The following is a 24,573-nucleotide window of genomic DNA, read 5'->3' as shown; positions in this document are numbered from 1 at the left end:
GATCTGTCACTTCCACCCTCCACCCCCCCACACACACTTGAACACAAAAGACTTCTGCTTTAAATAAGTGAATAATTTTGCTGACGTTGGCATTCTGTTTTTGAAAGCTCCCAGGAGTTTGTATGTAGATATCAAAACTTCTTTAAGATTTCTTATTTGAAAAGTCTCTAATGCCATTCTACAGCTGAAAATAAATAACCTGGGCCTGAGCCAGCCAGGTAACACCAGGTGTGGGCCTGAGCCAGCCAGGTAACACCAGGTGTGGGCCTGAGCCAGCCAGGTAACACCAGGTGTGGGCCTGAGCCAGCCAGGTAACACCAGGTGTGGGCCTGAGCCAGCCAGGTAACACCAGGTGTGGGCCTGAGCCAGCCAGGTAACACCAGGTGTGGGCCTGAGCCAGCCAGGTAACACCAGGTGTGGGCCTGAGCCAGCCAGGTAACACCAGGTGTGGGCCTGAGCCAGCCAGGTAACACCAGGTGCAGCAGAACTCTTTATTGCAGGGCTCAAACAGAAGTAAAATATACTCAGTTTATAAACCCCCACTCTTGGGGGCTGCTAACTGTAAAGGTACTCCTATATATACCATTTCTCTAGAGTGAGAAATTGGTTCCGTTTTGAATGTTGGACAGATACAGTCGATTCTGGGCGCTGGTGTTGTGTCCCACCTGTTCAGCTTTAAGGGAAGGATGACATAAGACCATAAACTTTTTCCCCAGCTTGCTTCCTTGAGGTGGAAAGAGTCCATCTGACACTTGGAATATTAAGTTTCTCGGTTTTATGTCTTCTTCTTATCTATAATAGAATAAATCACTTATATATTATTGAATTTTACTTTTTAAGTATTTTTTATATTAGAATAGATTTAGGGTTACATGTTTTTATTTTACATTAAAATAAAATTTACTGTTTGAATATACTCAGTGCTAAGTGCGAGAAGCAAATTCTTACTCCTTAATTTGTAACTTTCAGTTAAAATAAGAAAAAAATTAAAGTTTTCTGAGTGTGAGTTCTACTATGACATTAGGCTACCAATTTTACCTTAATTTGATCTACAGTTAAAATATTGTGCAGTGTGAACAGAGCTTTTTTATATCAGTGGCTGGGGCAGTATCTACTTGATACCAAAACTGTTGGCTTTGGTCAGCTCAGCCAACTGATAAGCTCCCTAAATGAGTTAAGCTCTGGGTGTTTAGATACAATATCAAGGCACGGTGCAGCTTTATTACAAAACGACTAATGTAATGAAGCAAAGCCTTCAAAGTATTTGATGATGCGTGGGGTGCTACCTCGAAAGTTAGTACGTGACGATTGTTCTCCCTGGTAACAAACCTGTATTCCGTGCTCAGCCACCTGAGGTGGTTGTGAAGGGTCTCAAGTAAGAGGCGAGGCCGAGAGACCAGCTCTCCTGTGGTAGAGGAGGCCCAGAAGCTAAGTTAGGTGAGCTGGTAGTTGCTACTGTCCCCTCTGTGGGAACCGGCCTCAGCTCTCACTCAGGAGAGCTGTACTGCCTTCTGTCCTCAGCTGGTTGCAGACTTCATCTCTCGGTCACAGCTTTCCAGCACTGATAAATCCAGGGAGGATCCAGTCATAAAGTGGGATGGGTTGGTATTCTTCTCAGTAATATGAATTGTGGAATATAAAAAATAATTAAATTCTGACCAAAGTATTTAAGTTGCTAATGATATTGTGATAATTTTTTCTTTAACTATCTGTCTTTTCAGATAGAATAACCCAATACAGACATAATGTCTACGTAGGACATAGGAGACTTGTTTCTTGTGCCTGAGACAACTTAATTGATTGTTTTAAAATGACTACTGCCAGCTCGAAGTAAAATGCTGCATTTTTTAATATTTCTAATTGTGGGAGGATGCTACAATTGAAATATATTTTTCTTTTATATGTTAAATGGCTAAAATTCTATAAAAAAATGTAGAAAGTTAAGATTTAGAAAGTCTTTTATAGCATAATGAGTTTTTGTTTATATATAATCTTTTACAGTTAAAGTCCCATTTATTCAGAATGTCTAAATAATGAGTAACTACGATTCCCATAGGCGAATTACTCTTAGAAAAATCTTTAAGGTAAAAGTCTTTTTCTCTTGTGTTGTTGCGTATTTTATTTGTATTTTTACATCCCATGAGATTCTCCACCTTAGTGGATGATTGTTTTAAGAAGTACTCCTTGCAGTTCACTTACTGCCTAAAATTAAACTGGTTTTAATGGTTTAGGTATTCTTAAACTGAAATTTTAAGAGTAAAGGTTGAAGCCAAGTTTGTTCTTAAGACTTTTGGGAAGATGTCCTTTGGTGTTAGCTTTACCTGTCTTCAGTGCTAGTCTAGCATTTTGAGGGAGGTTCTGTGTCGAACTTCGAATTTCATCATTTTAAGATCTCCTCCAATGAAGAGAACCTAAGTGATAAAGATACATTGCATTCTAGACGTTCGCCCCCTAAGTAATTCTACTTTGGGGAAGAGGAAGCTGGGGGTTAATAGTGACTTTTTTAACAGTTGTATTCAATATTCAAAAAGAATTCAAGCGGGCAGAATTGGGATCATATTTTAGTTTGAAATGTGCGATTCATGACTCCTCTTCCCCTCAGTAAACGGCACAGCAAACCAATAAAAGTACCTAATGTAGTCGACTGATCCTGTTCCAGGAAGGGGCGAGGCAGCACTGTAAGTGTCCCACCTGGTCACATTCAGAGTGCTGACGTGAAGTAACCGTAAACAAGACCCCGAGCAAACATGGGATGTGGTCAGTAGTTAATGATGCAGGAGGGAGGGGTAGCCACAGCAGACACCCAGCCTGTTAGGAAATTACTACAAACCCATAGATGAAATTTAGTCCGCAGTTCACAGTTGAGGAAGACACAAAGCCAGGGGCCTCTCAGGTGTGAAGGCGCAGTTGTTATCCAGACCCTTGCTGCTGGGTCAGCTGTCCAGATCGTGCAGCTGTGTAAAGCCCCACGTAGTGACGTGGACGGAGGAAGCAGGGAGATGAATGGTGACGTGCAGGTAACAGGAAGGTGTTTGTAAATACGATCACCATCATCCAGATGAAATTTCTGGGATTTTATCATTGAAAAAAGTCTCATCGTGCCTTTACTTTGAAAGTAGAACGTTGTGATTTTTCAGGAAAGAATCTCGGAGTTGCATGATGCTTGAGAAGTTTTCATACAGGTGGTCTCACCCCCTTTCAGAAGCCCCCAGGCACGTGGTGCAGATAACGTCCTTATGAAACGGGACTCCCGTTTCTACGCTGTGTTGTGGTGGCAATACTAAAAGCTCGGTTAACAGAATAAAAATCATTAAAGCTTCTTTAATTAAAATACAGCTTAAGGAATTATCTGATGTTGTTTACTGGCCCCAATTCTGAGATGGGCTTCGTTCCCAGATAACTTGCAATCTCGTATTAACAGCCACTCAACTTTAAAGCACCCTAATACTAAAAAAAAAAAAGCCACTGCCAAATGGTACTGTATTTCAGAGTTGTGAGCTTGCAGGCATTGAAAGCTAACCTTTTCCTGATTCCTGGGTTTGTATAGAGTGCTACACTTCAGCTTTCCGTAAGGTGCTGTAGCTTTGACCAAGGTGCAGAGCTTTTTCAGGACTCTAGTCCCAGACCAGCATATTTCATTCTGGGTGCCTCCATACCACAGCCCCACAGCCCCCCCAGGGACACTGAGCACGGAGCCGGGGCACAGCGTCTGGCGAGCGGCAGCGGCGGCTGAGCAGGAGCGCTATCAGGCAGCCTCGACCACGAAAAGATTTGACTCCTGGAGCTCTTTTGAGGGAAAACCTGGTAAAATGTCAAGGTGTCTACTGACTCACCTTTGTAATCTCTTTTATAAGTCTTAGGAAAGGTCTGGGGGAAAAAAAGCCAAAGCTTTTGACAAGCTAAAAGCAGCTAACTTGTTAACAGTTGAGGGGAGAAGCCCGCCCCCAGCACTGTTCACTCTGGGGCAGGTCTAGTCCAGGACGGTCCAGCTTTTCCACCAATGACGCAGGCTTTTCTCTGTGACCCGAGAGTGGAATGCCACTGAGGGCTGATCGTTGGAGCGGCAGCATGTGTTGGGGTTTTTGTTCTGTTTTAATAAATGCAGGGAGGGGGGTTACTGCAATTAAAATGAGTCAATGTAGAATTTTTTTTAAAAGGCAGAATCAAACTGCTCTTCTTTATATTGTTTTCCAGTGGGTTGTCATGGAAACAGAAAGGGAAGAAATGAGTTTTTTGGTTTTTTTTTTCCCAGATTTCTGCTTATTGCAGGTCTTCCCAAAACAGTGGTTTTACTGAGTGAAAACAGAACTGCAACAAAAGTGCTAAGCCCAGCACTAGGGGCTCTGCCTTTAGGACCTGACCCCCATGTGGGCGAGGGTCCCGGGCAGGTTCCGACACTGACTGTGGGGTCCCTGCTGCCCGTGTGGGCTGTGTCCCGCTTGAGCAGACACAGTCTCTCAGGCACACCCAGAGCGAGAATAGCGTACTAATGGACACTTTTCCACCCATGAAACCTCATCAGCTTCAGTTGTTTAAATTATTATGAGAATGGCATGTTCAGAATGGAGGTTTAGGCTTGATGCCACTGTGCCCACAACCAGTTCTTGGTGTTAATTCATGTTCATAGACCCCAAGAGGAGTGGGAACTAAAGAAACTTCCAGTTGACCCCCTAACTTGATTACTGTCTAGTTTCTGTCTCCACTAAACCTACCGTCAGTATTCAGAACAAGGAGAAGTGACTCCCCTACCTACTTTTGATGGAGATTTCAGTAAGCTGAAGGTTCTGGGGTGATAAAATGGGCAGAGGCGAGAAGAAGGAGGAGAAACAGGTCTGAGACAGCCATAGACTGCAGTCAGGCCTTTAATGTGGAGAATCGGTGGCTAGTGGCCATTTGAACCAGCCGCTCAGCTAGCCTCTGGCCTTAGACGGGAGTGTGCATTGGTTAGGACCTCCGCACTGGTGTGGTGAGGAGAGGCGGTGTCTGCCGGTGGAGTAGGGGGCCGGGAGGAGCCCACCCCAGCACCTGCACAAGCTGTGCTGCCAAGGCCCGCAGACTAAGGCCACAGAAGATGGTGTCGGGCAGACCAGACTCAGGAACTAAACCCTGCTCCTCCTCTGTTCAGGTCACGGTCCCGGTCCCCCCGGAGAAGAGCTCACTCCCCAGAGAGGCGGCGGGAGGAGCGTGGCGTCCCCACAGCCTACCGCGTGAGCAACAGCCCCGGGGCCAGCCGGAAGCGGACACGCTCCAGGTGGGCCACACACTCAGGCGGGTGGGCTTAGTGTCGGAGTCACAGAGCACAGCTGTGGAAACTGAAGGGAGACTTGCCCTCAGTCCAGCCTCTGTGACTGCTATAGCCTAGACGGGCAAGGGAGCGGGCCCTGAACATTGCCGGCTGGGACCGCCAATGGGCAGGGAGGAACCCTGCTTTGGCTCACCTACCTGCCGGCGTTGGCTCCACGTCCATCTCCTGTGCTGGACCCAGCACAGCCCTGACGAACGCTTCTTTGCTGGCTGCGAGAAGAAAGAAGCGTAGGTGGACAGATGAAAAGAGGAGGCAGGGCTCCTGGTCCAAAGACTCTGGACACGCACAGAGTCACTGCTGCCGTCTGAGTGGTCCATGCCAGTGACTGCGTACACACCCGTGGCACCCACAAAGGCACAGGGTGGGGGCGGTGGGGGGCACTAGCAACCCGGTCAGGGTTGTACAAGGCCAGCACGTGGGGTTGGTCTGTCCTCTGAAATGGGAGCCCAGCCACATACCTGCTCTCCACCTCTGATCCCAGAGCCACTTCCTCACCATACAGGTGCAGCAAGAGGGCCAGTGGGTGCCCTAGGTGGGCTCCACTCTCACAAGAATGGCCTGGCTCCCGTCTGTGGCACTCACAGGGCTGTCATGACCCCAGGCCAGCGAGCACAGTGGGCAGCAGTCTCCATCGGTGCCACAGCAGGCCTATCCAACCTGTCCCCGCTCTGGCCATGCCCTTGGCCATAGGTGCTTTCCAGGGACAGGCCCTTCCTTGGTTTGCTCGGCTGGGCTCAGGTTCAGGGCTGATGGCGGCCGCCCAGGTGTTTCATAGCATTGAGCTTGTGCTTCAGTTCTCCCTGAAAACTAGGGGTCCTGAAGAGTAGAGCTGGTGCTTTCTATACGTGCTTCTTCCCACATGGGTGCTACTACAGGCCCAGCCAGCACAGCCAGCACCATCGTCCAGTGACTGGCACTCTGCAGTGGGGGCGGCAGTGTGGCCCCTCTGCAACCTTGAATTTTACAGTGCCGTGTCAGCATGCCCACGTAAGGCTCAGGACATGTGGGGTCCAGGACCTCAGGATCATGGTCTGGGGAGGTACCTGTGGGTCCAGGACTTTCAGGATAGTGTTGTGCGGGGCACCATGGATTCTAGGACTTCAGAGTCACGGTCGGGGGGGGCACCTGTGGTTCCAGGACCTTCAGGTTCACGATGTGGGGGGCACCACAAATTCCAGGACTTCAGGGTCATGGTGTGGGGGGCACCATGGATTCCAGGACTTCAGGATTACGTTGTGGGGGCACCATTAATTCCAGGACTACAAGGGCACCTATGGGTCCCCCCTCTCCCTGGGCAAACACAGCCACTGCCCAGTGCAGCCCACCTGCTGAAGACTGTGGCCAGCCGCCAGCCTCACGTCAGCCCCTCCCTCAGATGCACTCACAGGAGAAGCTCTGAGAAGGCTAACGGGAAGTTCTGCAGTAATCTAGCCAGTCGTACAGTGGTTTCCATTAAGCAGTAAGATGGGATCTCTTCTTCCTGAAAGCCAACCGACTGGCTAAGGCTTCACACCCAGCTCACTCAGCCCTGTGTGATTCACACCCAGCTCACTCAGCCCTGTGTGATTCACACCCAGCTCACTCAGCCCTGTGTGATTCACACCCAGCTCACTCAGCCCTGTGTGATTCACACCCAGCTCAGCCCTGTGTGATTCACACCCAGCTCGCTCAACCCTGTGTGATTCACACCCAGCTCACTCAGCCCTGTGTGATTCACACCCAGCTCACTCAGCCCTGTGTGATTCACACCCAGCTCACTCAGCCCTGTGTGATTCACACCCAGCTCACTCAGCCCTGTGTGAATGGCATTTCCTGCCTTGGTCCTCCGTCAGCAGGCACACGTGGCTCTTGGCGTTGTAATGGGAATCCGCTGTAAGATATTCTTCCTTAAGCAAGTAATTGTTTAACATTTCAAAATCATCATCACCTTCGGTTTATGGAAAGAGCACGGTCTAAAAATGGATTCTGGGTAGCAAAAGATCTCTCAACGGAAGAGTTCTTTGTCTTCAAATTAACCTTTGAGTTGAAAGAGCTGTCGCAGGAGAAGATGGTGATTATACTGGGAATCAGTGAGTGTCTTCTAACCAGGCTCAGACGTCAAAACCTGCGTGATCTTCCTGATACTGTCATTAGGACTTTAATAAGGCACACGTCCTGATAGATGGAATTACACCCTGTGAACCTAGCTCCGAGAGCTCTAAACTAGTTAACTCTGCAGAGGTGAATAGACTGGCAATTACCAGCCGATTGGGTCAGCTGTCGGTGCAGAACAGGTTCATTAGCAATTGAATTCTGTTAACCCTGTGGTCAGAACGTACCCTCCATTTTCCTATCTTGGAGTGCCTGTGGGCCTCCACACTGCTGTGACTGACTCACTCCCGCTGTGACTGACTCACTCCCGCCATGCTATCACTCAGCCTCAGGAGATCACCCGACAGTGGGAGGGGGCCGCCTGCCCAGATCTGACAGGAAAGTTAACAAAAAGAGTGCAGTGAACTCCCTGTACATATAACCTTTACCTCAGTTCACCAAGTGTTCACATCTGCTTTCTCTCTCTCTCTCTAAAAATACAGGTTTTTTTTTTAACTTTGTAGATACAGATATACTTTGTTTTCTCTGAACCATTGGGAAGTAAATTGCAAGCTTTGTGTACTTCCCGTAAATACACCCCCATGGATCACGCCCAAGGATGTGCTTCTCTCTGGCCAAAATGTCATCGGCGACCCGTGGACTCATCTGACAGGAAGTTTGTAAGGCAGTAAGAAAGGTAGAAGGCGCAAAGATTGGAAAAGAAAGTTGCCTTTTTACAGAATTATGTAAAATCCTAAGGAATCTACAAAATACCTGCCGGAACTAAAAAATGAATTTGCAAAGAGGCAGGATACAGTCAATATTTTTTAAAGTCAATTTCTATATACTACCAATCGCTGTTGAATCCGTTCTGACTCAGTGACCCAGTAGGACAGAGTAGAACTGCCCCGTAGGGTTTCCAAGGCTGTCATCTTTACAGAAGAAGACTGCCACATCTTTCTCCCGAGGAGCAGCTGGTGGGTTCTAATCAGCGACCTTTTGGTCAGCAGCCGAGCACTTAACCACTGCGCCAGGCTGCGTACTCCCCTAGAATAACTGAAAAATGGAGTTAAAAACAGCCCCATTCATCACAGCATCAAAATACCCAAACTGCTGAGGGGTAAATTCAACGAATGTGTGCCAGACATCTCTGTATTGAAAAACACAACATTCCAAAGAGAAAATTTAGACGATGGAGAGAGAGCCCATATTCACAGATTGAAGACTTGGTGTTGGTCACATGTCTGCTCTCCCCAAGCTCATCCACAGACCCAACCCACCCCCGGTCAGAGCTCCCACAGTCTTTTGTTGAAGTTGGCACACTGATCCTAAAACTTGGGTGGAAATGCAAAGGGCCCAGAAGAGCCCAGGCAACCTTGATGAAGAGAAGTTTGAGGCTTATCCAACCCAATTTCCAGACCGACGAGAAAGCGGCAGGAGTTGAGGCTGAGGTACTGGTTAGGGGGCACAGGCAGAGCAGCCGGTGGGGTGGAGAGCCTAACAGGACCCTGCGTGGCCTCGATTCCTCACAGAGGCGCCAGAGCAGTCAACGAGGAGAGGAGAGGCATTTTGTCAAAATTACTAGAACAACCGATACCAGAACGGGAAAAAAGCAAACCACACACCACACACAAAAGGTACATCAAGATGGTCAGACCCAAACATAAAACCCAGAACTGTGCAACTTTGTGAAGAAAACAGAGGAGAATGTATTCTGACCCTGGCGGTGGCAAAAATTCTCAGGACTTAGAAAACCCTGCCATAAAAGAAAAAATAAGTTAGACCTCATTGAAATTAAAAAACTTCCCCTCAAGCATCACAGTTAAGAGAACGGATAGGCAAGGCCCAGACTAGAGAACAGAGTCACAATCTGTATCTCTTAACAAAAGCCTTGTATCAAAATTAAAAGACAACGCAGCCCAGTTAAGAAATGTACAAATGACTTGAACAGGCCTTTCTCAAAACAATATAAATGGTCAGTAAGCTCAGGAAAAGATGTCTGGCATCATTGGTATCAAGATGTGCAGATTAAATCCTACTAAGTGTTGGCAAGGGTGTGGAGCAACTGAAACTCTGTACTGCTGGTGAGGGTGTGAGATAGTACAACCACTTTGCAGACGGTTTGGCATCTTCTTGTAAAGTTAAACATACACAGCACCATGGCCCAGGAGTTCTGTTCCTAGGTATTTACTTGCTGTAAAGTAAACATTTGACCACAGAAACTTCATAATTGCCAAAAACTGGAAACACACCAGTGTTTATTTACAGGAGAATGGATAAACTATGGAATATTCATACAGTGTGTTCATGTTCCTGAGTCTAAAGAAACAAACTGTCCCAACATCATGGACATTCTGTTGAGCAAAGGAAGCCAGACACAAGAGTGGGCGGCATGTGGCTCCGTGTCAGATTTCCGCAGTAGAGATGGTTACCTCTGAGCGTGGGGAGGGGAACATACTGACAGAAGTGGCATTGAAGAAACTTGCTGGAATAGGGAGATGTTCTCTGTCAGGTTAGGGCTCTGGGTTTCACAGTGTACGCACTTGTTAAAACTTATCGGACAGACAGGGTATTTCGCATGACGTGAAGTAACCGCCATCAAGAAGAATGAACGAGTGGGCCTGCTCCTTCGGCACGTTCGTGGCAGGTCGTGTCATTTGAGACTAAGTTACAGCAGCGTTGTACCTGATTTACAGTTAAGAATGGGTACCCTGCCTTTAATTAATTCATGCAGGGGCCCATAGCTTAGCCAGATGGGGGTTTGGATCATTTTTGACTTATATGGCATGCTGGTAAATTTTGTTTGTTTCTATTATATATTTTAAAAGTAAAAGTATTATAATGACATGTATAAAGACCTGAAGTTAGAAAACCAAAAGGGAAGAACACACCCGACATTTCTCAAGCTGAAAGAACTAAAGAAAAAATTCACGTCTCGAGTTGCTATATTGAAGGATTCTACGGGAAAAATACTAAACGATGCAGGAAGCATCAAAAGAAGATGGAAAGGATACACAGGTCACTGTACCAAAAAGAATCAGTCAACGTTCAGTCATTTCAGGAGGTGGCATATGATCAGGAACCGATGATACTGAAGGAAGAAGTCCAAGCTGCACTGAAGGCATTGGCAAAAAACAAGGCTGCAATTGACGAAGTGCCAATCAAGATGTTCCAGCAAACAGATGAAGCACTGGAAGTGTTCACTTACCTATGCCAAGAAATTTGGAAGACAGCTACCTGGCCAGCCGACTGGAAGAGATCCATATTTATGCCTACTCCCAAGAAAGGTGATCCAACCGAATGAAGACATTATCAAACAATATCATTAATATCACACGGAAATCTGTTGAAGATCATTCAAAAGCGGCTGCAGCAGTATACCGACAGGGAACTGCCAGAAATTTAAACCAGATTCAGAAGAGGATGTGGAACCAGGATATCATTGCTGATGTCAGAAGGATCCTGGCTGAAAGCAGAGAATACCAGAAGGGTGTTTACCTGTTTTATTGACTATGCAAAGGCATTCAACTGTGGGGATCATAACAAATTACGGATAACATTGCAAAGAATGAAAATTCCAGAATACTTAATTGTGCTGATGAACAACCGGTACACAGATCAAGAGGCAGTAGCTCAAACAACAAGGGGATACTGTGTGGTTTAAAGTCAGGAAAAGTTTGCGTCAGGGTTGTATCTTTTCACCATACTTACTCAGTCTGTACTCTGAGCATATAATCCGAGAAGCTGGACTGTATGAGAAGAATGGAACATCAAGATTGGAGGAAGACTCATTAACAACCTGCAACATACAGATGACAGAACCTTGCTTGCCGAAAGCGAAGGGGACTTGAAGTATTGTTGAAGATCAAAGACCACAGCCTTCAGTGTGGGTTACACCTCAAGATAAAACAAAAATCCTCACAACTGGGCCAGTGAGCCACATCATGATGAACAGAGAAGATGGAAGTTGTCAAGGATTTCATTTTACTTGGATCCACAGTCGACACCCACAGAAGCAGCAGTCAAGAAATCACACGATGTATTATTGCATTGGGCAAATCTGCTGAAAAAGAACTCTTTCAAGTGTTAAAAGCAAAGATGTCACTTTGAGGACTAAGGTACTCCTGACCCAAGCCATGTCGCTTCATATGGATACGAAATTTGGATAATGAATAAGAAAGACCGAAGAAGAATTGATGCCTCTGAATTACGGTGTTGGCAAAGAATATCAAAGATTCCGTGGACTGCCAGAAGCAGCAGATCTACCTTGGAAGGAGTACAGCCGGATGCGCCTTACTTAGAAGGGAGGGTGGCGAGATTTTGTCTCATGTACTTCGGACACATTGTCATGAAGCACCAGTCCCTGGAGGAGGATGTCATGCTTGGTAAAGAAGAGGGTCTGCAACAAAGAGGAAGACCCTCAACGTGATGGGTTGACACAGTGGCTGCAACAGTGGGCTCAGACATAACGACAACTGTGAGGATAGCACAGGACTGGGTGGTGGGTGGTGTTTCTCACCGTTGTACACAGTGTCGCTATGAGTCGGGACCGACTCAAATGCACCTAACAGCAACATCATGTATTTTAAAGGGATGCAATTTATAAAGCAAGAAACTGGTAACTATGGTCCTGTCTGAGGAGGAACCTGGTGGGTCGAGGGTGCGGAAGGAGCCTGAATACCTTTCTGAGCTGAGCGTTTCTTTTACTTAAAAAAAAAGTTTTACGGGGAGTGGGAGGAGGGTAGAGGCGTCTTGGAGTCAGGTTGGGAGAGGCATTGGAGGGCCTGTGGGAGGGGAAGGCTCCCTAGCCCTTCCTTTAGAGAATCCTGAGCATTCAGCAGTCCTAAGATCAGCACCAGGGTCAGAAAGAATGGTGAGCTCCGTGTCTGTAAATACTTTTAGTAATTTCCCGTTTTCTTTTTGGAAATTCTCAGTAAATCAGCATAAATGAAAGCAGTATAAACAGCATTTGCCTGTTTATCTTATTATGTATTTTAAATGCACATAAAGTGCTGATTATATGTTAAATTCCATGAGCCTTTTGTTGAAGAACCATAAATGTGAATAGGAACAGAAGCTCCCTTCCACGAGAAGATAAGATGGCTCTCATTTTACTCCAGGTGACTTGTTAAGCCCGCCGGTTGTTTTGCTGAGTGAGTGAGTGAGTGAGTGAGTGAGTGAGTGTAAACCTGTTGCCATGGAGTCTGTTGCGACTCACAGCGACCCAGTTCATAATGACCCTATATATGTGTATATATACACACCTGTATCTCCTAAAAGGAATTAATGTGTGTAGAAAGGTAGTATCACTGATGTGTCACTGCAGAATATCTTAGACCCCAAATGTGCTCATTCCTGCCTAGTGCCCTGTCCTTAAACCGGAATTACGTTTCTCTCATGGACGCGTTTCTCCTCCAGGAGTCCCCATGAGAAGAAGAAGAAGAGGCGGTCACGGTCACGGACCAAGTCCAAGGCCAGGTCTCAGTCAACATCCCCAAGCAAGCAGTCCACACACAGGACGTCGGCACACTCGGCCAGCATCTCTCCTGTGGAGAGCCGGGGGTCCAGCCAGGAGCGCTCCAGGTAACCTCGCCACCACCCTCACCTGCACCCTGGACCTCGACCTCTGGGCGTCACAGTAGGGGAGCGCAGGGAGTCAGAACTCAGTGCCGGGTCAGAGGCCCCCGGGGGGCAGACAGGAGTCTTAAAGTTCCCAACAGAGGGCTCGCCTGTCAGCCGGCGCCCGATCTCGTCTGCACTCCCTTCACGTGTGAGCGGCGCTGTTCCGGGCTGTCCCGCGTGGGCAGAGTGCACGGGGCTCAGGCTGCAGTCGCCTGATGACAAGATAGCCATCTGTGTGGAGGTCCCTGCTTCCTAAGCTCCTTGTCACACAGAAATTGTTCTTGGTTTGCTCCTGGGGGCAGCCCCCACTGCTGAGACTGCACTTTATCCCAGGGGAGCAGGGGAGCCAGGATCATGCCTGTGGACGTGGTTACAGCGCCCCACTGGACCGGGACGCGGGCACACCAAGGCCAGAGTGATTGTCAGTGTTGGAACTGGCCAGGACCCAGATGCAGGCTGTCTCACTAGTCAGCTGATGGTCCTCCCGTTTGTCCGAGCGGCCTGAGAGTAGACTTTCCTGTCAGATCTCCACCCGTCCAGTGGCCCAAGCCCTGACAGGTGGGCTGAGATCATATCGTGTGGGAGAGAAGTTTGCTGGGACTTGGTCACGAACCTGCTGCTCTGATGAGTCAAGACAGTGCCCAGAGCTGGGAGTTACACATGTGGCTTTTCCTGTGAAAGCAACAGGGAGACCCAGCTGACCTAAGGTCACTCAAGGTTGACGGTGTGACATCACCATTAAAACATAGAGGCGTGGGTCCCCAACCACGGCGTGCCCATGGAGCTGCCCCTCGGCACAGAGCAAGGAGGGTCTGGTGGGCTCTGGAGCCCTCAGCCCAGAGAGGCCACAGCTGGGGACTTCAGCCTCCTCCTGGCGCTTCTCCCCCCTCCCCCCCGCCCCCGTCCTCTTTTTAAATGCGTTTTATGTAAATGTTTATGTAAAAATATTCTCTGGGTTAGGTTGTACTTTATAAAATATTAAAACTCTGTGTAACAAATATAAGAATGAGATACATATTCATACTGTTATTTCTAGGGAGTGGGAGTACCGCTGTTTATGTTTTTCTTTGCACTTTGCTACATTTTAAGCTGTCCCAACAGTTTCTGTTGCCTCTCAGACTTCTGATCTCTGTTTTAGGGGAGTTTCTCAGGAAAAAGACGGTCAGATCTCGTCAGCAATTGTGTCCTCTGTGCAAAGCAAAATAACTCAGGTGAGACTGGAAGGTGGCTCCCTCCTCTGTCACAAAGAAGGGGCCTGTCTGCCAGTGGTCTTTTCTCCTCTGCTGGCTCTTGTTGCGTGGATTCGGATGGGCATCCTGGGCTGACACCGCCCCCCCAGGGGGCCAACAAGGTGGGAGGAGGGCAGCGGAAGTGCAGGGTGTTTCCTCTGGGGCCTGAGGTCCACAGGGTTGCTGGCACTCCACAGGGCACTCAGCCCCCTCTCCTCCCAGAGAGTCAAGACAGCAGGGGCTGGACCACAACACTGCAGCCACTCAGCTCGTGAAGCCTTGCCTTTGTTTAAGCACTTAGTTGTCTGCGCCTTCCCTCTCCCAGCTCTCAGCTGGTGGAAGAAGCGCTGTCTCCTGTCTTTACCGGGATGTTGCCCGTAGTCATCTCCCACACGCTGGGGCTTTTCCTGAATCCACAAGGCGGCGCCTGGGTCTCGGTGGCACTCACGCCAGGTTCCTCCGTGTCCTCTCGCCTTGCACAGGACCTGATGGCCAAAGTGAGAGCAATGCTTGCAGCTTCCAAAAATCTGCAGACCAGTGCCTCCTGAGCCCGAAGGCCAGCTGTGTGGCAGCCCCTCGGCCGCCCACCCACCGCTGGGACCGGAACAGGCGTGGCTATGGTCTGCGGTCTGTCGAGGAAGAGCCGAGATACTTCTTCTGTCCAGAGCTTCACAGACACCGCCCAGCGTTCCACCCTGGCCCCCTCGCACAAGTGGTGGCATTTGTAAATTAATTTTTGATGACATTTTCAGTTTAAGATTTTTGACCAGCAGTCTCTTACCTGTATATTTGTAAATAATATCATGTTTCTGTGAAAATGTATCAAATAAAATGAGAGGAAGACACCTTTTCTAGCTGGCACTGGGGCGGTCCCTTCCTTGCCTGGCCTGTGACTGTTGTTACCCTGTTGCCACCCACCCGTCTTCTGGATTTGCACCTCGTAGAGAAGCTGTGGGGAGACTGTGTGGGTGGCTGTGGAGTTTGCCTGCCCGCTCCACCGGCCTTGGGAGGAACCCTCTTACCCCCTCCTCTCTGCCCCCACCCCACTTCCCGGCACAGCCCTCCATCCAGTTCCCCCGTAGGTATGGTCACTTCAAGGAGGCTTGGTCCCAGCTCACACATGGTTGCTGCTGGGAGAGGCTCTCACTTGGCCCACCACTTGGCTCTGGTGATGCCAAACAGTGGAAACAAGCTGCTCACGGTCATGTTTGCAGCCACCGGGGAGGCCAGATGGGCCCAAAGGGCTTCGTGGCAGTACCTGGATCTAGCTATTCCTGAAGATAGCCTTCCTCCTCCCTCAAGTCATATAGGCTGAGCACAGGCCCTTTTCTGATTAAGTCATTTGTGCTGGTGTTCTTTCTTTTGCATCCAGAAAGTCCCAACTAAGATGTTGTTGGCTGCCATCAAGTTGATCTCAACTAATGTTATCCTGAACCATCCCTTCGTCGTGCCTGAGCTCTGTCAGCTTTTGCCCTGGTGTCTCCTGAGACTCCAAATTACCCTCGAGAGCTTTTCAGCTCCAGTCCTACGTGAAGTCCCGTGTTGCTGAACACGGGCCACTGCAGTCTAACCTGCCCCGCGTCTTCTGTAAAACACCATAAATGAGGGCCTGCTGGTGCATCCTCCCTTGAGAAGCAAGTTTGTGTGTACAGCTTAACTCCCTTCTGGGTCACTTTTCCAAAACCAGAACGTGAGATTTATGATTTTGCCTTCCTTTAAAATGGTCCTTCCCGTGGACACCCAGCACAGAGGAGATACAGCGTGTGGCCGCAGAGCCACCCTAGGGGTGACCACATGCCTGGCTGGGGTGGAGGAGCAGGGTGAGGGGCACACCCCTCTGCTCCCTCAAGTGCAGTGTGTGTCCAAGTGACATTTGTGTGGACACACACCCACACCTCCCACACAAACACCCGCACACCACACCGAGCGCACCCACGTAGACATTAACGTGGACACACATACCCACACCTCCCACACAAACAGCCGCACACCGCACCAAGCGCACCCATGTAGACATTCACGTGGACACAAACACCCACACCTCCCACACAAATGCCCGCACACTTTGCACCGAGTCCTGTTCTTTTTCACGTGTTTATCTTTGAGACAGGGCCTTGGTCTCTCGAATGGCTACGGCCATCTGTGTGGCACACTCTCATGGAGCATCTCACCCCACAGAGGGCTGCTCTGGCCTCCTGGTGGGTGCTCACACTGAGAGTGGATTCCCTGGATCCAGGGATGGCACCCAGGGGTCCACAGTCTTCCACAAACGATGCTGCACTAAGTGTCCCCCTACAGGTTTCGTCTTCACACACAGCTACGCTCAGCTGCAGAGTGAGCCCTGGGAAGTAGGACCTCTGGGCCGGAGGGTACATGCAGTTATAATTTTGACACAATGAGAAGTTGCCTTCCAGAAGGCTCTGCGTCCTCCCCCAGCGTGGTGCATTTGCAAACGCTTTTATGTTTGCTTAGTGAGAGACAACGTGCTCTTACTTCAGCTTCATCTCTGACGAGCACAGTAGAGCACAGCAGAGTGGCATCTGTGCGTCCGTCCTTCTTTATGACACTTCCCTGCCCTTTGCCTGTGTTTTTGCTGTTGAGCTTCTCACAGAATGGCAAGCGCTGTCCACATCGGAAGGGACCAGCTCTCTATCATTTACTTTGCAAATGCTCATGTCCCAACTTGTCACTTCTCTCGACTTCCTTGCAGTTCCTTGTTGACATGCAAAAGCTGACTTGCATAGTTGCCCATTTTTACCATGACTTCTGAGTTCTGTGTCTGATTTAGAAAGGGTTTCTGCATGCCAGGATTTTCTCTTATTTCTCCCTCGTTACGCTTCGGTTTTTGCATGCAGTGCCATTGTTGTGCTGTGTCGTTTTCTACTGTAAAGGGACTTGGCTCATTAACCAGAAATAAGACAGTGTTGATGGGGGGCTTTATGGGTTGAATTGTGTTCCCCCAAAATAAGTGTTGTGAGTCCCAACCTTTATGCCTGTGGTTATGATCCCATCCGGGAATGGGTTGCCTTTTTGTTATGTTGATAAGGCAGGATTAGTGCAGAGTGTATCTTAAGTCAATCTCTTTTGAGATATAAAAGAGATAAAATGCAAGCTGGAAGCAGAGATGGGGGAAGAGAGGTGCCAAGCCACATGAAGCTCACCCAGGAGCAGAAGCTCAAAGAGACAAGGACCTTCTCCCAGAGCTGAGACAAATAGAAAGCCTTCCCCTGGAGCTGACACCCTGACTTCTAGCCTCCTAGACTGTGAGAAAATTAATTTGTTTGTTAAAGCCACCCACTTGTGGCATTTCTGTTAAAGCAGTGCTAGATAGATACTAAGACGGGGGAAATAATAATTTGGGACCAGACACCAGCAGGGCGATTCTCGTTCCCTGTGGGGGGACTGTGCCGGCTGCATCTCTGCTCTCCTGCATCCAGAGGCCACAGCCATATTTCTCATATGAAGAGAAGCTGCAGGCTGGGTTTTCAGAGAAGGTTCTGGGGCGGTTTGTGGAGTTCTGTGGGAGCTGGCCAGACCCTGTTTGGTGTGTCGACGGTTTGCGGCAAGGCACACCAGGGACGATGGCTGCGTAGGCGTTGCGGTGTTGTCGTGGTGGACGGTTAGGAAGTGTCCTAGAAGCATCAGAGGGCAGCGCCCTGCAGGCCAAGCTCCATCACTTTGTAAGGAAACGCATTCCTTACATGGACTGTGCCAGGAGGAAAGCCAATTAGCTGGTAGCTGCCCTGAGGAGATCACACTGGGGATCTACAGAGTCTTAAAATCAACTCACCATTGTGGAAAACAGAGGAAAAACCCACAACTGCACCACCCAGCCAAGCGGGCTTTCCTGTCCCACACCGTCCCACCTGGAGTTGTGTAGGGCTCCTCCCGCTGTGGTCCTAGAGCAGGAGGCCCAGCTCACCAAGTGGGTGCCCTGGTCCACTGCTGACTCACCCATGCCCTGGAGCAGGAGGCCCAGCTCAGCAAGTGGGTGCCCTGGTCCACTGCCGACTCGCACACGCCCTGGAGCAGGAGGCCCAGCTCAGCAAGTGGGTGCCCTGGTCCACTGCCAACTCGCCCACACCCAGGCCCGGTCACTGGCCTGCCAGCCTCGCTGCCCTCCTCAAGGTTGTCCAAGCCCACCTGCCACATGGGAACAGGACTGGGCCGGTGAGCGCGCCCTCAGAGCGTGCACAAGGTGGATCCACCCCACACCCTCCAATGCCCCAGCACACCCTCACATCCCTCAAGGAGCTCAGGGGCACACGCTCCCGTGGCTAGAAGTGCTGGGAATTCCGCTTTCACAGGACCTTTGTAACATGACTCCGCGCCACCATTGGTCACTGGATGTTCCTGCGAGGACCTTGGGCGCTAAACCCAGAGCCTGGTGCTTTGTGCCACGCTCGGGGTCCCCCCGGCGGTTCTGCCTGCACAGCTCCTGCACCCACGGCCAGACGGTCCTTCAGGTAAGAACACTGCAGGAAATCTCTTGGTCAATACAACTGTTTTCCCTTAAAAAGAACATTTTCTTAATGAAAATTGGCAGTAGTTTTTTGGAGCATTTCTAAGGCACTTCAAATGTGCTGATAAAAATGTTCTAAAAGAAAAAAGAAAGTTCTCCAAAGCATAATTTCACCTGATTTTGCAGTTTTTTCCAATGTTTTTGTGGGAAACCGGTGTGGTGGTGTCTTGGCGCCAGGGGATGGCATGTTGCTGGGATCGTCCGGCCCTGTTCATCCTCGATGTGACCTGCGTCGGAATCTTAAACTTTCCATGACCTAATGCAAGCTGAGCCAGCCAGCTGCTCTGCCAAATTCCCGGAACGGAGCTGGCGTGGAGCTGGCGGGGTGACTGGAGCAGGCTCTTCAACCAAATCAGGAGGCCAAAGGGAAGGGAGATGACTGGGAACAGAGCACAGGTGGAGGAGAAAGCCGGGTGGGCAGAGACACCGAGGGCTCGAGGTCCCAGTGATGCTGAGGAGGGATAGAAAGCTGCAACCTCAGGGCCAACTCCAGCAGACGTTTTTGACCAGCATTGGTTTATTTGTTTCAAGTAAGTGATGTGTTCACGTGGTTAAATGTTAGTTTCTTATGAACCCTTCCAAGTTTCTTTTTACAAGTATGAGCAAATGTGAAATTTAGTCTCCCTTCTTACACACACACACACACACACACAGAGACACACACACAAAAAGAAAACTTTACTACGTGCCTGCTTCCCTGGCTTTTACAGTTACTGTGTCTTGGAGCTTTTTCCAAATCTGTGCATAAAGAGCTTTCTCATTCTTTCTTAGTTTTTAATGAACATTTTATTTTAAAGCAGTATTATGAGTTGATTTGTGTACTCTAAAAAGACAGGTTGTGGTCCTAGCCCCCTGCCCCCCGCCCCAGACCTGTAAACGTGACCTTATTTGGAAGCAGGTTCTTGCATGTAATTAGCTGAAGGCTTCTGGGTGGGCCCAGATACAGAGGGGCCAGGATGGAGATGGGGGAGATGCTGCCAGAAGCAGCTGAGGACCTGGGGCCACCACAAGCTGGGAGAGACAAGGATCCTCCTCTAGAGCATCCAGAGGGAGCGCAACCCTGCAACACCTTCATCTCCCCCCGGCTCCAGAGCTGTGAGAGGGCGCTTCTGTTATTTCACGCTACCTGCCTGCGCTGTGCTAGGCGGCCCTGGGAAGCTAAAGCCATTGTAGACTTAGGGAAAAGCTGTTGCTACTACGGGAGTTCCCAGGTTCTTCTCATTGACATGCTACGTTAGTACAGTGTTTGTTACATTTAATGAGCCAAAGCTGATAAATTATTATTAACTAAAATCTGTACGTGATTTGGAGTGGTTAAGAGCTCGGCTGCTAAACAAAAGGTCGGCAGATCAAATCCACCAGCTCCTCTTTGGAAACCCCATGGGCAGTTCTACTGTGTCCGATAGGGTCCCTATAAGTCAGATCGACTCGATGGCAATGGGGTTTTTTATATATGTGATTCGGGGCCCTAGTTTCTCCCTCATGTCTTCTTTCTGTCCCAGGGTCCCATCCAGGACACCGCCTGACACCGCTTGACTTCTCGTCGACATGTCTCCCAGGGCTACTCCTGGCTGGAACAGTGCCTTGTTCTCTTGATAGTTCTTTGGTTTTGCATTTTATAAATGAACTACGAGCAATTAACCAATCCTTCCCTGATGAACTTCAGGGTTGTTTCTGACCTTCTGGCTATTACAAACCACATGGTGACAAATGCTTGTTATTTCTCATATCTGCATGCACAGCCGTAGCAAGAAGCAGGGCTCAGCAAACTTTTTCAGCAAAGAGCCTGGATAGTAAATATTTTAGGATTTGCGAACCATAATTTCCATGGCAACTACCTGACTTTCCTGTTGTAGCAGGAAAGCAGCCAGAGAAAATAAGTAAATGCATGAGTGTGGCTGTGTCCCAATAAAACTTTATTTATAGACACTGAGATTTGAATTTCTTATCATTTCTGTGTTTCACAAAATACTCTTGATTTTCTTTCAACCAATTAAAAATGTAAAACCCATTCTTAGCTCACCCAAACCATTGCCGTCGAGTCAATTCCGACTCAGCGACCCTACAGGACAGAGTAGAACTGCCCTATATGGTTTCCAAGGAGCGCCTGGTGGATTCGAACCGCTGATCTTTTGGTTAGCAGCCGTAGCTCTTAACCACTATGCTACCAGGCCATACAAAAACAGGCAGCAGGTCAGATCTGGCCCGCAAGTTGAAGTTTGCTGACCCCCGGCATAAAGTCTCAGGAGTGGGTTGCATTTGTAGCAGGCAGGGTGTAGCCAAATTGCTCTCCAGGAAAGTCAAAACAACCCACCAGGTGTAAAAGGGCCTCATCAACAGTCTTACCCCAGCATTGCTTTTATAAGTATGTTTAAGAAACATTTGTACCCAGAATAATCATATCAATCTTGAAAAAGAACAAAGTTGGAGGACTGACACTTCCTGGTTTCAAAATTTACTACAAAGCTACCATAATCAAGAAGACAATGTGGTACTAACATAAGAATAGACACAGATGGAACAGAACTAAGAACCTAGATTTTCAAGGAGGGCACCACAGCAATTCGATAAGGAAAAAAATAGCCTTCTCGATAAACAACGCTGGGAAAACTGGACAACCACATGCGAAAGGATCCACCTCACACCGTGTGCAAAAGCCAACTCGATGTGTCAAAGAACTAAAACTATACAACTCTTAGAAGGAAACACAGGCATATATCTGTGTGACCTTGGGTTAGGCAGTGGTTTCTTAGATGGACTTCATCAAAATTTAAAACTTTTATGCTTCCAGGAACACCATAAACTGAAAAGATAGCCCACAGATTGCAAGAAAGATTTTGAGAATTACATATATGACAAGGGGTTTGAATCTAGAATATATAAAAAGCTCTTATAACTCAATAACAAGAGACAACCCACTTTAAAAACAGACAAATACTTATTTTTCCAAAGAAGATATGCAAATGGCCAATACATACATGAGAAGATGGTCAAGGTCATTAGCCATCAGGGAGATGCATCACCAGAGCAGGGATGGCCCATTCACACAACCATTCAACCAGAGTCCCGACTCCTCAGAGCGAATGACCTCCAACCCTTCCCAATGTTTTTCAACTCTGTTGGATTCAGGTTCCAGGGACTGGGCTTCCAATCAGCACAGCAGGGTCACTCCTAGGCTAAGGCCAGCCCGGCCCCTTGATGTCCCCAGTAAGGACTGTTCAACCCCTTAGAGGGCATTGGGGTGCTGTTACCAAAAAAAGGTGCAAGGACACTGGGCCCTGGAAGTGCCAGGCATTCACCCTGCCCCTTGGCCCCGTGAGTCAATTACTTGCCATGTGGGCCTCTTCCTTCCTGCAAACCTGGGTGGGGACCCGAATGAGCGTGGATGTGGGGTTCTCTGCACTTGCTCCCCAGGCCCAGGACCCCTACAGGTTTGTTGAGGCGTCCCTCAGTGTGGCCCTGTCCATCTCACTAAGATGTCACAATCCCCAATGTTTGGTAAACCCCCAGTGTCTCAATTGTGTTCCTCTGGCTGCACTGACAGACTACCTGGGAAGTACAAGCCGCCCTACCTTTCCATTACAAACAACGCGGGCCGGGGCGGGGGAGGGGGGGGCATGGCTCACTTCAAATGGCTGAAAAGTTGCTTTAATTATGACTTTATCAACTGTTCAGCTGGGGCAGATTAGGTAAGCATGAAAGAACCTTGGCATGGAGGATTTGAGAAAACACTCGAGGTGACTCGTGCATTACAACTTCCAAGCTGTGCAGAACTGAGTTGGGCCATCTCCGCTGATGACCATGCTCCAGGTTGTTAGACTGCAGATGAAATAGGCCAAGGGATCCCCTTACCGTGTTAGAAATAGCCCTGATTATAAGTGATTGACACAGAGACTCCCCCCTCGAGGAAGTGGGGCAGAACTCCCCACTCCTCAAGTGTGGGCTGCACCATCTCTCAGTTCTGGAGGTCCAAATCGGGGTGGCAGCAGGGCTGTGCTCTTTCAGAAGGCTCTGGGGGTACCCTTCCTTACCTTTTACAGTTTCTGGTGCCCCCAGGTGTCCCTTGATTTGTGGCCGCATCACTGCATCTCTGCCTCCCTCTCTTCTGTCAAATCCCCCGTGTGTCTCTTACAGGGACACGTGTCTGGATTTAGGGTCTTATTCCTCCAGGATGACCACATCTCAAGATCCTTAAGTTAACTACATCTGTGAAGACAGTTTTCCCAAAAAGTTCCCATCCACAGGTTCCAGATACCTTTGGGGGGCCACCATTCAGTCCAGTGTAGGGCCGTGGAAGACAATTCCAGAGACCATGGAGCAGCCCGAACGCCTGGGAGAGCTGCATGGGGGGTTAGACCCACAGGGCTGCGTCCCCTGGCCCAGCAGCTTGAGTTCTTTATGAACTATTTTAGGAAACATGGCATCATTTTCTCAGTGCTCTTGATGACCCAGAAGACGACAGTGTGGAGGAAGATGCAGATCTTGCCGACCCATCAAAGGGTTCAGGAGCTTCGGACGGCCAAGGTTTCCGGGCGCAGTGACCCGTCTATTTTCCTTCTGTCACCCTTTCCGTGGGTGCTCAAGAGCGATATGTGATAAACTCTGTCTTATTTAGTCCAAGAAATCTCTTTCAACCCGCGGGAGATGAAAGTTGCAGATGACTAAGCAGCGTGTCAGTTTTCTTGGCAGCATTTTTTCCTTCTGAGCAACAGTGTACGTCTTGGATTTGATGCAATACAGAACCCTGGCTTTCATTCCCTAGGTCGTGCAAACAGTTGAACGCACTCATCTGCTAACCGAAAAGTTGGAGGTCCAGGTCCACCCAGAGCTGCCTCAAAAGAAAGGCCTGGCAACCGACTTCCAAAAACTCAGCCACTGAAAACCCTATGGAGCTCAGTTCTACTCTGACATACATGGGGTCACCAAGAGTCAGGATTGCCTGGACAGCAGCTGGTGTGATGAGAAATTAGGAGGAACACCTTCTCCGGGTGAGAACTGAAATCTTGCAGAGAGGGCTGAGGGCCTCTCTGACCCCCACGGGTCTTAGGCTGGGACCCTTGAACAGACCCTCAGTGGAGCACCCCACACAAGTGATTTATTAGGCCACGTTCCAGGAGATGGCCGGTGACAGGGACCAGGAAGGGCAGGAGGCCCAAGAGTGCCCTGGAGAGTGAGCTGGAGATGGTACAGGTATCCTCCCAGATCAGGACTATCAATGTCCCCCAGCAGCTGCCCAGGTTTCAGGCACAAAGCACAGCAGGTGTAGACTCAGGGCTGCATGCAACAGGATCATCACCCAGGTCAGTCCTTTTCCTGTACTTTTACATACACACATGCACACACACATGCACCCACGAGCACACACGTGCACACAGAAACACATGCATGGCCCGGGACAGCTACAACCCGCATCCTTCCAGTCCTGCAAGCCCAGCCCAGAGAAAGACTCTATAGTTCAAGCCAAAGTCTATCTCTCATTGTATGATGGGGCTCATGTGCCCATCCCCGGACCAATCACGTGGCCGGCGGAGGGGGCGGGGTGGAAATAGGCTGACTGGCCTAGGCTGAGTGAAGAGTTCCAGGGGCAGGGCTGACAGTGGGAAGAGGAGGATGAAGCCAACAGGTTCAGAGAGAGAAGCTGTGCTCTGAGCTTATTGTTGGGCAATTTGATGGAGCCTTGCCTGAAGTCGGTGCAGGCCAGGAAGTCCCAGTTCAATGAGCCAACAAATCTCCTTGATTAGGGCCAGTTTGAGCTGGGTCCGCCACTTGTAAGCAAGTTGTCTGCTGCACTTGCCCAGGGGCCAGGATGCACCTCGTGCAGGTGA

At 49.1% G+C, this 24,573-nt stretch overlaps 1 protein-coding gene across 5 annotated transcripts in view; it reads left to right on the top strand.

The window, feature by feature from the left end:
• SFSWAP (splicing factor SWAP) overlaps positions 1-16,612 on the top strand; it is an 80,112-nt gene extending 63,500 nt beyond the window's left edge. Inside the window, exons 15-19 of one of the 5 annotated variants that reach the window (XM_064272030.1) lie at positions 3,662-3,817; positions 5,126-5,251; positions 12,794-12,958; positions 14,136-14,208; positions 14,709-16,612. In XM_064272030.1, coding sequence (XP_064128100.1) covers positions 3,662-3,817; positions 5,126-5,251; positions 12,794-12,958; positions 14,136-14,208; positions 14,709-14,774 — 586 coding nt within the window. In that variant the 3' untranslated portion in view covers positions 14,775-16,612. Of the gene's footprint in view, positions 1-3,661; positions 3,818-5,125; positions 5,252-12,793; positions 12,959-14,135; positions 14,209-14,708 lie in introns of those variants that run through there. The other 4 variants (XM_064272029.1, XM_064272026.1, XM_064272027.1 and 1 more) reach the window with 4 other exon arrangements.
• Positions 16,613-24,573: the final 7,961 nt, after the last annotated feature.

Source organism: Loxodonta africana, chromosome 19 (genome assembly GCF_030014295.1).
Source record: "Loxodonta africana isolate mLoxAfr1 chromosome 19, mLoxAfr1.hap2, whole genome shotgun sequence".
In the NCBI taxonomy this organism is placed as follows: domain Eukaryota; kingdom Metazoa; phylum Chordata; class Mammalia; order Proboscidea; family Elephantidae; genus Loxodonta; species Loxodonta africana.
The sequence above is the reverse complement of the archived record's forward strand: the minus strand, read 5'-3'. Positions and strand labels throughout refer to the sequence as shown.